This window comes from Xenopus laevis, chromosome 3L (assembly GCF_017654675.1).
Source record: "Xenopus laevis strain J_2021 chromosome 3L, Xenopus_laevis_v10.1, whole genome shotgun sequence".
Taxonomy (NCBI): domain Eukaryota; kingdom Metazoa; phylum Chordata; class Amphibia; order Anura; family Pipidae; genus Xenopus; species Xenopus laevis.
Window position 1 is genome coordinate 66,321,961 of NC_054375.1, and position 14,894 is coordinate 66,336,854.

The 14,894-nt window shown below is 34.3% G+C and overlaps 1 protein-coding gene across 1 annotated transcript in view; it reads right to left on the bottom strand.

Annotated features, from left to right (window-relative positions):
* The window catches only part of ptprr.L (protein tyrosine phosphatase receptor type R L homeolog), a 73,957-nt gene that overhangs the window by 9,667 nt on the left and 49,396 nt on the right, over nt 1-14,894 (bottom strand). The window contains exons 7-12 of the mRNA XM_018252469.2: nt 12,229-12,415; nt 10,423-10,507; nt 7,232-7,311; nt 6,332-6,469; nt 3,285-3,395; nt 2,010-2,167 (exon numbers count right to left, since the gene is read on the bottom strand). Of these exons, the coding sequence (XP_018107958.1) occupies nt 2,010-2,167; nt 3,285-3,395; nt 6,332-6,469; nt 7,232-7,311; nt 10,423-10,507; nt 12,229-12,415 (759 nt within the window). The remainder of the gene's footprint in view (nt 1-2,009; nt 2,168-3,284; nt 3,396-6,331; nt 6,470-7,231; nt 7,312-10,422; nt 10,508-12,228; nt 12,416-14,894) is intronic.

The window sequence follows — 14,894 nt, forward strand, 5'->3', positions numbered from 1 at the left end:
ATTCCTCCATTGGGGCATAAACAGAATACAAATTTGCAAAAGTAACGATAAAAATTTGTATTTCAGAATGCAATAAATAATGTTCATTATGCAATTTATTAAACTCCAAAGTTTATTTGTGTGCTGTGCAATTTTTAAGACCAGCTTAAAGGTGGCGTAATTGTCCACAGATCTCAGCAAACATATTGATGCTTCTAACACTCTTCAACCAAATTAACCTTGGGCAACATTTCTGAAGAACAGCTTTGTTGTGGTTTACACATAAGTCTGCTAAATAAGAATATGCAGACAGAAGAAACATGTATATCAAGAATATAATGTAATAAAGTAGGTATGAACTGGACATTAAATCCATTTATGTATGCTGTTTCTATTTTGCTTTTATTGCCTTTCTCTTGATGTAGTGGGATTTATTTTGTGGATTTACATGAAGATTGGGTTAAAGGGGTTATTCACCTTTATATTAACCGTTAGCATGATTTAGAGAGTGATATTTTTAAAGAATTTGCAATTGGTTTAACTCTTTTTATTATTTGTGTTTTTTTAACTTTTTATTCAGCAGCTCAGTGTTTGCAATTTCAACAAATTCATCTGGTTGCTAGGGTCCAAATTAAAATATTAACCATGTATATATACATGAATAAGAGACTGGCATATGAGAAGACTTGGATATAAAGATGAGTAATAAAATAAAATAAAAAGTAGCAATAACAACAAATGTAGCTTTACAGAGCATTTGTTTCTAGATGGAGTCAGTGACCCATTTGAAAGCTGGAAGCAGTCAGAAGAAAAAGGCAAATAACTAAAAAACTATAAAAGATAAAAAATGAAAACCAATTGTAGAGTTGCTTAGAATAACACACTAAGATGTAATGTAAAGGTAAACTACCCTTTAAATATCTCCCTGGTTACCTATGCTACAGTATTAGTTTATCCTTTTGTGAAAAACTGAAATGTGTGGCAAGTGTATATATACTACTCTTGTGTCTTGATGTCGGACAATGTTTTTCAAGGCCTAGGATAAAATATCTACTCATTTAATGGCCTATGAAATAAATTCCCAAAGCAGTGGGACTGGCCCACCAACAGGACCCCAAAGCAGTTTATATATCTACATCCTTTTTATACAGAATAGTGATCTAGTATAGCACATAGGCTTATTACATTGGCTGTAGTACCACAGAAACATGCATGCAGTGTGCCTTTTATCATTAAAAAAAAATTCCTCAAATTGTGCTTTTAATGAACATAATTCACATTTGAATTGTGTGCTTGCAATAGGTGGTCCATACTTCTGGTACAACACACAAGAAAATTGGTAGCATAGGGTTAGGTCAGGCTACAAAGCAGAAAATGTTATGGACATGCAAATAAGTAACCCATGAAACCAACCAGCAACTAGCTTGTATCCATCTATGATAGTTAGAATAATTAATGGAGACAAAAATCTCATTAGTTGTTTTGAGTTACATGTTTTAGGCATGGATTGCTAAAATCTGATTGGTCAGACAGATTGGAGTCTTTTATTTATTTTTTTTCCAAAAAAAGAAATTGCTGAATTCCTGAGAGCCCAGCCCCTGAAATGTTTTGTTGCATTCTGTGTCCAAATTAATGAGGTGTTTGTTTCTTATTGTATATTTACATACATTTTAAATACTATGCAATTATACATTGCTAGCAGTAATAATAACACAAGTAATGGAAAGTCAACACTACAGTTTAAAAGACTCTATCAATAATTCCAATATTAAAATCTAGCCAGCCAGTAATTTTGGAATTATTACTGGCATTTAGGTTTTACTTTTTGCACTTCAACACTTTGTGGTTTAGTTGTTCTGTAATTTAGGGAACAGTGAAACCCTCAGTTTTACATACCCAGATTGCAGGTTTTTGTGCATTTTTCTCTATGACTTCTCTAATGCATAATATATTTCGCTGATTTTATATTTTGCTGGATTTTACACCATTTTTTCTGGAAAACATCTAATGGGAGGGTGGTTCTACTGTACCTGCAATGCACTACTACAGGACCCCGTCCTGAAAAATTCTTCTTGTCTTCTTGCACATCCAACATAAGCTGCAGAAGAGGCTGAGCACTGTCTGGAGTCTTGTGATCGGGCCATGATGTGTACCAGTAATGTTTAACAGTACGAGACTGGCTCCCTTGCTAGAAAACAATAAAATAAACACTTTAAATCAATACTGCTCATGAAAAGTAATCTATGCTATTAGGAACAATGTTCTGTAAATGGCAAGTGTATGATTATATCATTGCATTTATATTTGGAACATTGCACTTATAGGGTATCAGTTTATAATGCACAAGTCATGAATAACCTATATTAGCAGCATTCTAGCTATTTGTTCATTCAATGAGGATTCTGTGACACTGCAAATTAAAAAAAAGGAATGTACAGGGAGAGTTAACATCAGTTGAAGTGATAGGAGGGGAAGAGAGCATAGTGGTCTGAACGGAGACAGAGAGAGAAGACATTAAGGAAGGAGAGGGTGGAAGGGGGATAGATAATGACAGCTGGAATGTCAAGGACACAGAGCAGCAGGAAATGACTCTGAGCAGTGCCAGCATTATATAGAGCAAATCAGAGCATCAACACTGCATGGAGAGCAGAGTGTGCCAGATGCAGGTATAGCATCTGAAACGTATTATTTATGGTACCTGATACAGGGTACCCTCATAAATATGAACTATTCAGGGCTGATACAGGGGTCTAGTGACTGATCTGATGAAGCAGTGTCATTATATATTAATAAACTATTTCTTTCATTTATATTAAATGATTCTGCTATGGGGCCAAGGTACAGCTGGTTATGCCACTGGATTGGTGGTAGAAAAAGGAAGCAAGATGCCAGAGGAGCAGGAATATTTTTTCAATCACTGGCTTATGGAGTGGTGATGGGGTCTGTTGTAGAAAAGGGAGAAGTAAGTATAGAGACAAAATATACATACATAAATCATGGAAAGAGTTTGTTCTAGTGTAAAAGAGTATAGAAGGAAAATAAGAAAGTGAACATTAGGGAAGGAGATGGGAAGAGAGAGGTAGGTGACAGGGAAGGGGCCACCCTTCCTCAGCTGCATTATAAGCAGGGTTGTCCTAGATATAGACAGATTCCATGTAATTATATACTAGCAATGCTATTGCATGGAGGGGTCAGCAGTATGGCTATAGCATCTAAAATGAGTGAGATCTGAATAGCCCTTTGCCTAGTGGCAAAAGCTGTGAATTCAGCAGTGGTAACCAATAATGTCATTCTGTAGGAATTACCTTTAATGTAAGATTCCGGATGGTATAATAGTCACATTCTTTTACACTGTTAACTAGGACCTCAACACCTCCATATATGCCTCTCTTTTCTGGCCAGTAGAGAACACATTTCTGCAAAGTAAACAAACAAGAAATGTCAAGCCTCTTTTATTTAGGCATATTGAACATGCATATGCTTTGTCAGAGCTTCTTGGTAAGAAATTCACATTGTATAGTAAATAGGGTTATGTCATAGGGTTTTTGCCTTGATTTATCAACAAGGAATTGTCTGCTGAATATTTGATAGGCCCATGTTAAAATGTATAGGCAGCAAAAGCTCAAACAGAGCACAATCACCAGTTACACTTGTTCAAAAACATTTTTTCTGTTACTAAAGTATAACTTATAGGTGGTTGTTCTGTGACCAGGCCTCAGCTATTTATATACTGTAGGTGTTTTAGCATCAGTACATATACCCCTTTTTTATTCATTTTACAATAGTTTAAACAAACAGATTTATATGGACTTTCTTAAATGAGATGCCTTACATTACTGGTAACTATATTGTATATAAGATCAATATTCATCATGGTTTTCAATTTTACAAAATATATCTATCTTTGAAGCACATGTTAGTTATATGTTGTAATATAAAGCATCTACCCAAAACTGTACTTCTAGACTGTTACTTACAGGAATGTCTTAAAAGAGATACTAAATATGACATTTTAACCATATTTCAACTGGTATATATATTTTGTTAGTACAGGGTTAAATATGCCAGTGAATGCCTTTATCTATGACAAATAAGATCTATAAAATACTATTTTCTCTTTAGCTTTTAAGAAATTTGACTGTGTACATCAAAATAATTTGTGCTCAGTACAACCACTAGAGCTCAAATACCCTTTTTGTGTTGTTGATCAGCATTTTTAATCTTTAAAATATCAGGATTGTTGGTTGCAATTTTCATGCACTTTTCAAAGTCTTCATGCTTTAATTGCACTAGAAACATTTACCCCAAAGCCAATTATGAACAGCAAGTATGAGAGCAGGTATGATATCTCCACCAAAACAGCTAATCTGGCACACTGATGAAAATGTGAACATTTGTTCTACACTACTGGTACATACAGATGCAGTGCATAGGTAGTTTGCTTTTTGGGATTAGCCACCCATATGCACGCTAAATGGTCTACTTTTATATTATCTACAGTATACAAATGTTTCTTTCATGCACATACCAAGTTAGCACAGTCTTTTATCTTTAAAGGAATTCTCTAAATGATTCTTTTCTATAATTAAAAAAAACTATATAAATGTAAATAGTGATTACCAACTACAAATGTATGATCAGGCTGTATCTGTAAGCTCAGGGGCTCTAAGATTAGAACTGACCTGTTACATTTTCCTGCAAAAGGCATTTCAGAAGGGTCTGTAGGCTTCAACTGCTACATTCAATGTCTGCGTCTAATCTCAGTGTTAGACTCGCTTATAAGATGTTAAGGGGTGAAAAAAACCATTTCATTTCGGCTGCCACCCATTGTGAAAATGTTCACATTGTAAAGTTATCTGATCTTCAGACCTTACTCCTCCCTATGAAACTAAGGGAAATTATAAACATGGGAAAACAAAGGTCTAAAAATACAGCTTCACCCTTGATGGCCTTAATGTTGCATTCAGATCATACACTTCTATGATTAAGAAGTCAGTGTCTCCTTGTAGATCTGGGCTGCCCCTGCTAATGTGCACACTTACACTTTTTCCAGAAAAAAATTACATACTGATGATTTGTACCATAATGGTACTAGCCTTTAATGAAAATACACAAAAATGACAAATCCAGGGCTACAGCAGATTTTACTGTACTATCTACAGATTCCTTTTGGCTGGCATAAAACACTCCAACACTTTCTTGGTTTCATGCAAAAATAAATGGTTTTAAATCTGACTATGAAATGTGTGAGATATCTGGTATACAGCAGTACCCCAAGGGATAGGGACAATGGCATACAGGTATGGGAAGTGTTTTTCAGAATACTCAGGACCTAAGTTTTTCTGTAATTTGGATCAACATACTTTGTGCCTACTAAAATATAACGTAAACATTGAATGAACCCAATAGGACATTTTCATCTCCAATAAGGATTAAATATATCTTGGTTATGATCAAGTAAAATGTACTGTTTTATTATTACAGAGAAAAAGAAAATAATATTTTCAAATTGAGAATTATTTGATTAAAATGTATTATATTGGGATAGCACAATTGGGCCTGGTATTAATACCTGCTGTGAAGGGCTCTCTTAAATATATGGAACGGCGTAACTACAGCTGGCCAGGACCACATGCAAAGTTTTCACCCAGACTGCCCATGGCCTCCACCCCTTCTGGAGCCTCTCGAAATTTGTATTCAAATTTGAAGTAAAACTCCAATCGAGTTTTGATAATTCACAATTCAAATTTGAGAGTTTTGACCAAAAACAAAATTCGAAAATTTTAATTTTCACTTAGACTCTTAATAAATCTGCCACTTAGAGGCACATTTATCAAAAATTTAGAATTCATGTGAGTTTTTTAAACTCCCCTAAACTCCCATAAATTCAAAATTCGACTAGTCGAAATTTGTTTATAAAATCGAATTTGCTAAACTCAAATAAATTTAAACGACTCGAAAACAAATCTAATTCGATTCAAAATATAAAACTTTCGTTCGAAAAAAACTTGAATGTCAAGAAGGCTATAAACATCACCACATTGATCACTGAACCTCTCTCATTGACTTATACAGTAATTCGACAGGTTTTAGGTGGTCAATAGTCAAATTTGAGTTCTTAAAGGGTCAGAGTATGATAAATCTCGAAATTCAAATTCGAATTAAAACTCAAATCGAATTTGGATAATTCACAATTCGAATTTGAGAGTTTTGACCATCAAACTTATCAGGTTGATAAGTGATAAAGATTACAAACAGGCTACATAAATTCAGATTTTTTTTAACTGTAGTCATCATCACTAGAACATTTACGATACCTCTATACAAAGGCAGTTATAGAACTACTGCATACCTCATTTTTTTCTTTCAGTTTGGTAATCATGACAATAACTGGGACATCTTCTTGCCAAACCATTTGCCAGAAGTCATTCACAGTGTTGATCATTGGACCTTGTGTAGCAATAAAAGCTTTTTCTCCTCCACCATAACCCTACAGCAGTATACAGAAAATGCATTTTTAGAAGGAATAACATAACATGTTTTCTTAGGTGCAGTAACCCTTAACAACCAATTAGATGCATTAAAACAGATGACAAGTAAATGCTGTCAGCTAATTGGTTACTATAAGTTACTGGATCTGTAGAAAAGTTTGAATATTTTATTAAAAAAACTACCACATTCATTTTTATGAATGCTTTGTATCTACCCCATGTACAGTTTAAATTGTATGCTGATTTAGTCCCCACCACATTTGCATGAATGGCATTCCTTTTTCATTCTAGTAGGAAGAGCACTAATTAAAACCACTTGTGCTTTTAACCCAGTGAGGCAAATTGATTTAATTTGACCCTAATACAGAACCCTGAAAATTTAACTAAAAATACTTATACAGCTGGCTTTTAAAACCTTCAGATGTAGGCAATCCCCCACCAGATATGGGTCTGGCAGCTTGTTTTGGCCCCATACACAGGTAAATAAGTTACTGATTTGTTCTGGAGCCGCAAAATGGGCATAAGTGGTGCTCCTTGTATTTTTAGAATACCTGTGTAGTGTTAGTAAGTATTTAGTAAGCATAAACCTAAATACATACAGTTATGAAAAGTATGTAAAGCTGAGCAATCACACATCTACATGGCCAAAAAATGACTGCCGCAAGAAATGAAAATAGGAATGAAACAGGAATGCCAGATGGGTTATACAGTATGGGCTAGTTGCAAAACAACAATATAAATATAGTAAGTGGGAATCTTACCCTAATATAATTAGCATTTATATAGGAGCTTAATGCATCATTTGCGTTCTTTGTTTTCAAACATACTCTGCTAACTGGATCTAAATTGAAAGTAGCAAGAAAAAAGTTAATTATTAAATGCTAGTACATATAAATGTGAATTTTACTAACAACTCTGTTGCGCTAGTTAAACTGATTTCTTAGTGTTTTATAAAGATTTTTTAGTGTTATTAAAACCTGACAGAACACAAGTTAGAATACATGTGGCTCAGCTGCTTTTCAGTAGATGTTTGATGCCTATAACAAATTATTGTAAATGAAACAACTGTAGAATCCAGTAACTTTTATGACATGGATACTATGGAAAGGGTAAGAGATTGAGGCGACAACAGACTGGACCGCAATACTTTTTGTGGTTTACTATGGTGATGAAAAATATATTATTTAATAGGTTTTAGTAAAACTGGAGCTTAACAGATGTTTGTTATTCTACATATGGGTGTTTGAGAGTGGAGAAAGCGGAAACAATACCGATGCATTGGGACCGTCTATTACTTTTTACTATGAGTACAACAGATGCATCATGTGCTTCATTTGAACTGCATCCAGTGTGCTAAATGTCAAAATTAACATAAGTTTAGATTATTTAAGATTCTGGGCATACAATACAAACGTACACAAATTTGCTAGCAAAATGTTTTTCTCTACATTGACAATGCTACTGTACGCACATCACATTTTTAATAGTTCATTTTTATGAATGTTGACAATCTAATGGTTTGGAAAAAAACACAGCCATGCAAATGATTGATTGACTGATATAAGTGGGAAATATTACCAAACAATTTATAAAGCACAGAGAACAATATTTATCAAAGGTCGAGTTTTAGAGGTTTGTGAGGTTTTTTTATACCTCAAATGTTTTCTGACTTGAATGGAAAAAACTCAAATCTGGGATGAATAACCCAAAAATTTTAATTAATTGAGTGTTAGGCAAAAAAACCCTCTTCTTCTGGGGGGTGACTAATCTCCCTGAACTGCCTCCCCGCTGGCTAAAATGTAGTTTCCTTGCCAGGCAACTTCGGGCGACTTCGGTAAACGGATCGATCCGAGTGCCACCCCGCCGGTGTTTTACATTTTAGCCGACGGGGAGGCAGTTCTGTGTGCCCTGACCCTAAATTGACCACAACCAGTTATACTTTCAATGACAATTCTACTGTGAGTGTTAGGATATAGCATTCACCTATTTGAGTACAATTTGAATGCGCCAAGATAATGCAATGCCGCTTTCACAGTACAGGGATAGAATCTATTATACAAAATGCGTGGGGCCTGGGGTTTTCCAGATAAGGGATCTTTCTGTAATTTAGATCAGCATACCTTAAGTCAGCTAAAAAAATGTTTAAACACTAAATAAACCCAACAGAATTGTTTTTCCACCAATAGGATTCATATTATTATTTGGGGTCAAGTACAAGGTACAGTTTAATTATTACAGAGAAAAGGAAAATAATATTTTTAAATCATAATTATTTGCTTATAATGGAGTCTATGGGAGATGATCTTCCTGTAATTCTGAGCTTTTGGGATAATTTAATTATATTCAGTATTCTTTTTAATATATAATTCTACCAGCAAATAAGATATATTCTCTATTAATCCCATTGAGCAAAGGGCACATTCCATTAGTGTAAATCAAATATCCACAAACTTAATTTCCTTCTTCAAAGACGGTATATGGCAGTACAATGATCTTTGTGGTGCAGGAAAATTCAGAAAAATAAAGTTATTATTGAAGTAATAGCTTTTGTTAAAAGCTGTTAATTTCATTGGACACCATTGTTTTTCCATGCTTCATTTCCCTAAATAAGCATGGAATTAGATTTTTAGCCTTAAGCTTTTATTGATTATTATTTAGTGCACTTTACAAAGGATGTTTACTTTTACACATTAGTGCCTGCCCCTATATTGGTTATAATGTAATTTCCCAATCACAGCAACAAAAATGGACATACAGTATATGCTAAGGCTATTTTTGACTATGAAAGGAGGCCTCAGGACTTGAAGAAGATTCACACAAACACTGGGAGAACATAAAAATTCCATACAGACAGTAAACAGGACTCAAGATCCCAGCAGCCTATTAGTGCCCCTAAGCACCATATAAAACAATTAAGGCACTTACTAACAGAGGTGACAGTAGGAAAAACTTTCTTTAAAGAAATCAATTAAAAAACACTGATCAGTACTATGACAGAAATCATTCTAAAACTGTTCCTCCTTTTACTTTTAATTGATGGCAAGGAGATTTCTATTTCTGTGGCAGCAACTTTGACCTTAGAAAAGTTGGTATATTATATTGTATTGTGGACGAAATAAAACCTTCCATTGTATACAGCATATACATTTGATAATTTCATAACACACTATTCCCTATTGTTTGCCTTTTTGGCATCTACACTTGTACTCTACTACTTTACAAGTTCATTAAACTGTGAAATTAGGAAAAACAGAGGCCAAAAACAAATGCTGATGTAAAAAACAGGCACAACATTTTCTCTAGATAAGCCATAGCCACCAATCACCTGGTAGCATTTACTGATCTGCTCTCTGAATTCAAACATTTGCCAGTAATCACTATATATATATAATATAATATATAATTTATAATAAAATGTAATTTAGAATCTAGAAGAAGTTTAAGGCCCAAAGCTCATTTTTAAAACATAGATATAATTTGTGGATTTTCTCCAAAATGTTATATTCAGAAAATAAATACTTAAAGTTTATACATGCATACAGTATATATTTAGACAGTACTTTATTTTCTGAATATAACATTTTGGAGAAAATCCACAAATTATATCTATGTTTTAAAAATGAGCTTTGGGCCTTAAACTTCTTCTAGATTCTAAATTCTGTAAATTATGTGCATGTGCAACTAAACATTTATTGTTTCCCCATACATTACAAAAAACATACAATGGCTTGTACAATAAGTATTGTAATAAATGTTACCATATTTGGGAATGGGTTATAGAGCCTCAGGATTCCATGTTTTAATAGTTTTGGTACATATTGAAAAGCAATATAAGTGGTCCACCACCTTGACCTGAGATGACATTCTTATAACCACTGTGCATATCAGAAGACATTTTAGCCTACAATGTAACACTAAGAAAATGCTCAAAAACTTCCCGTGTCTTACTTACTTGGCAATATAGTTTTATATCGATTTTTGGTTCCGTGGCTTGGAATATTAAGTTCTTTGGGATCCAAAAAATTCATTGGTATTTCCTGTTGCAAAAGGACACATTTGAATACTATGTTAAAAATGTATTTCCTAAGCAAGTTTTTAACTGACAGTGATACATTGCCTATGACATTTGTTTGTTATTTCTGGGACCAAAGATTTCCACTAAACTGTAATGAGAATTAGCAATGACCTACAACACAGCTATACTCTTTAGCCTAGTAAAAATGTCATTAGTCCAGGGGTTTTGTCTCAAATGCAAAGTCTGCTATAATGAATCATAATATACACAGACAGTCTCACTGTATAGATGGAATATAATTTTGTCCACAGAATGCCATTAGATCCTAAAAGACAAACATTAGCTATGGTTGAATGGTTATTATTTTTAAAATGCTTTGTGTCTGAGCTATACCCAGATCATTTCAAAGTTTATCAGTTTTTAAACAATATCCATCAAGTTTAACTTTTAAGCCTTACCTCAGTTCTTGTTCCAGAGGTGGGGGGGGGCAGTCATTTAAAGATTCTTGACAAAAATAGAGCATAGCTGTTCCAGTTCATGAAATTAACTACTCCTTCCACCATCCTCCAGAAATATGAAAGCAGCTATGAAATGTGGAGAGCTGTAGTTCTCAGCAAAGAGTTACAGATAACCCTTGAAAAGGTTTACTCAGTGGTAGTGATGGGTGAATTTATTCGCCAGGCACAAATTCGCGGTGAATTCCGCCAACGAGTAATTTGTGAAACTGGGGTGAAAATTCACGGAAAAAATGGATGCTGGCGAGATGCCGGCCGTATTTTGTGAATTTTTCACCATTTTGCAAATTTCACGGGAAATTCGCTATTTTCCGGCGAACCGAAACGGGACAAATTCGCCCATCACTGCTCACTGGGGCAGACTAATATTTTTATTTGCTTCCTTCAGTGCGGTGCAAAGCTTTATCTTTCAAAACCAGGTATATAATCTCTCGCTAGACAACACAACCATCAAAACTTATGTTTATACATGTATAAACCCATATCCACAGCACACTTAACTGTAGGATATATGGAGTGGACCTTTCTATTTCTCTACACTACAGTTGTAAGAAAAACTAAAAGACCACTGTATGTTTATTACTGAGAGACTGCACAGAAGTCCTTTATTAACACGCAAAGCCCTAACATATAGGGTAACCCTTCTGCAAAGAGGATGGAAAGCTGCAGAGGACAACTTTGAAACATTGATAACTACAGGTGTAGGGCTGCCGAACCTCTGCTCTGGTACATTCTATTATTTATATAAAATACAGGATTTCTAGTAAAACTTTTCCCCAACCTATCTTCCAGATGCCGTTGCTTGCTAACTCTGTGTCCATATGTACATTCCCAAATCGACATTAACATGTATAGTCTGGCATCCTGTAACAACGGGTAAAGCACTGGGCAGGCACTTCATCTGAGGCTCACATTAGAAAAGGGACAGATTGGTGATAAACATAATGGAGAAGTGTAACTTTACTTGCTTCTGCACCTTACAGGCAGTACATGAACCAACATACTCATACAATAAATGAGCTATTGTTATTTGGGGTTTAGATTGCCTTTACATCTTTGGAATAGCTATAACCTTTCTATAGAGTATATCAATATAAAAATTATACGGGATGCCAGCAATGGTTCAGTTAGAACATATTTAGAAAAAAATGCTAGGTCCTAGAACAATAAAGACAATTTGAGTTATACATTATGACAAAGAATAAAACATCTCTTATTTGGAACATACCATGAATTCTGTGTGAAGTAAATGGGAAGTTTGAACAATATTCCTGAGCTTCTGTCTGGTCAGGACTCGAGTGGCTGACTGTAAGTATTCAATGGCTACTTTTTCTCTTGGGGTCGGTACCACATTGAAAGGTTCAGCCATTCCTAAACTGCTCATATCTAAAGTAAGTGAAACATTGGAGCCTCTCCTGTAAATAAAGAAAAAAGATAAAACATTTTACAGTACTTATAGTGTGTACAGCCAAAGAGATTCCACACATATCAAATTAACTAATCTTTTATACAAATAATTGTTTGTAACTAAGTGATCAAAAGTGATATTATGCACTGCATAATAATTTAACCATCAATAATTTAACCATCAACTCCAGATATATTAATACATCTACATTTTTTAAATCAAATGCAGCAAACATCTATATTCCTTTATTCTAAGGGGCAAATTTATCAAGGGTCGAATTTCGAATTAAAAAATACTTTGAAATTCGACCATCGAATTAAAATACTTCGACTTCGAATATCGAAGTCGAAGGATTTTTCACCGAATTTGGACATTAAACGATCGAAGTAAAATCTAACGATCGAACTATTAAATCCTTTGAATTGAACGATTCAAATGATTTTATCGTACGATCAAATGGTTTTTACTTCAATTTCAAAAACTTAGAAAAATGTTGTAGAAGGTCCCCATAGGATAACATAGCACTTCGGCAGGTTTAATTTGGCGAAGTATTGAAGTCGAAGTTTTTTTAAAGAAGAGACAGTACTTCGATTATCGAATATTCGAATATTCAAACTTTTTTTTACTTCAAATCAAATTCGAAGTAAATTTGAATTCGTAGTATCCTATTTGATGGTCATTGTATCCAAAAAATTACTTCGAATTTCGAATTACTTCGAAAATTCCCTCAAATTCACTTCGACCCTTGATAAATCTGCCCCTAAATGTACTTCATCAACCAATTATTATTTTAAATAAAAAATGTAATTATTATTGTGTTCAACATTGTAAAACCTAAGAAAAATAAACATGTTTTGTAGTGAATATTATTTTAGAATCGCATTGGACTGCGATAGAAAAACAAAAGGGGCCAGAAGATATTTTCTTACATTTAAATTATGTCTATAATGTATTTAAATAAAAGAATGATTATTCATTAAACATGAAACACAACGAATGTTCTCTAACGGTTCAGGATATAAATATTGTTCGCCCATTGCCCTGTCAAAGTCACTGCCCTTTTAGCCCTGTCATTTTAGAAAAGGGAGTAGCTTCCTCTAATGACCTCAACTTGAAGTCTCTTAAATGAGCCCTTTGCTGATTGGATCAGTTGAACTTCATGTACCAACAAATGTGCAGGTGGAAGGAAGACATTAATTAGCTGGAAGAACTGTTGGCTGTGATTGTGGATGACGGATCTGGGTTTAATCTTATATATCTTCTCTAATGCCAGTCAAATATAAACAGCCATTCCCAGTGGACCTGCAACAAGGCTAGTCGAAAAAGATGTCCATACATTACTTTAATTGTACAATATATAAAATATATATTTTTTAACAATCAATGAACGTTTTTGCCTCTGTCAACAGCACTGAACCCCTAAACCTTTGCTTTCCTCACTGGGATCATTACCTTTATCCCAAAATTCCTTTCTTTTTTTCTAACCTTCAATCGTTTATAAGCTTTAAAATATTCTTCCCCTTAGCCTGCCTTACATCAATTAAAAAAAAAGAAAATGTATTTGTTCCTGTAAAGGGGTCAGGAGCCAACATTTTGTTCCAATATTTGACTTGCATTAGAACAGCATGATGCACAATAGCACACTTGAAGACTGAGCCAACTGTATGAGTGATGATTGTTTGCTTTAATGCAAAGGAGTTTACATTTTGCTAAAGTTTTCGAAACCTCAGCAGCTTATAGAGAACTAAGGAAGCACTCCTGACAAGCATTTCTAGGCTAAGTTTAAAGCAATCAGTATCAGGGTAGGACAGGAATTACTTTGCATCCTGTGGCAGAAAAGAGCTGACATAAGAGCAGTTTTAGCTTTCCCACTTTTAATCACACTTTCTTATGTATTGCCAACTATTTCCTTTTTTTGCCCTCTACAAAACTATGCTACAGTCAGGGGAACTGACTTGTACAGATTGGAAGCTTATATAACCGCTCCTCTTTTCCTGCAGAATAGCTCCCTAATCAACCAAAGTTGTCTTAATCTAGACTACTCTTTAAGGCAATGGTCAACCATTTTCATTGTACTTCCTAGTAATGTTACGGTTTGTTGTTTCACCAGGACGCAATCGCTATAAAAACAAGGCTGTTTTATATTTTTACTTGTTCTAAAAAAATTAACGTAGTCACGTACACATTAATATTATGAAACCAAACACAAATACTTGGGTAAAAAGGTCAGCATTCTTTGCAATGCCAGAGACATTGTTAAGAAAAGCAACATTTATAAAAAATGACATGAAAGCAAGATTTATACTATAGGTTCCCAAAGTGTGGGCTAGCCCCACCATGGGAGCCATAAGCAGTGGGTGGGGGCCCACACGGCCTGAATTAATGAAAGTCAGCATGAATTTATATAAGTTTACAGGATTTGATATTCTAGGTATTTTTGGAATTATAGCATACTGATAACTGATAAAAGCATATAAAAGAATAAG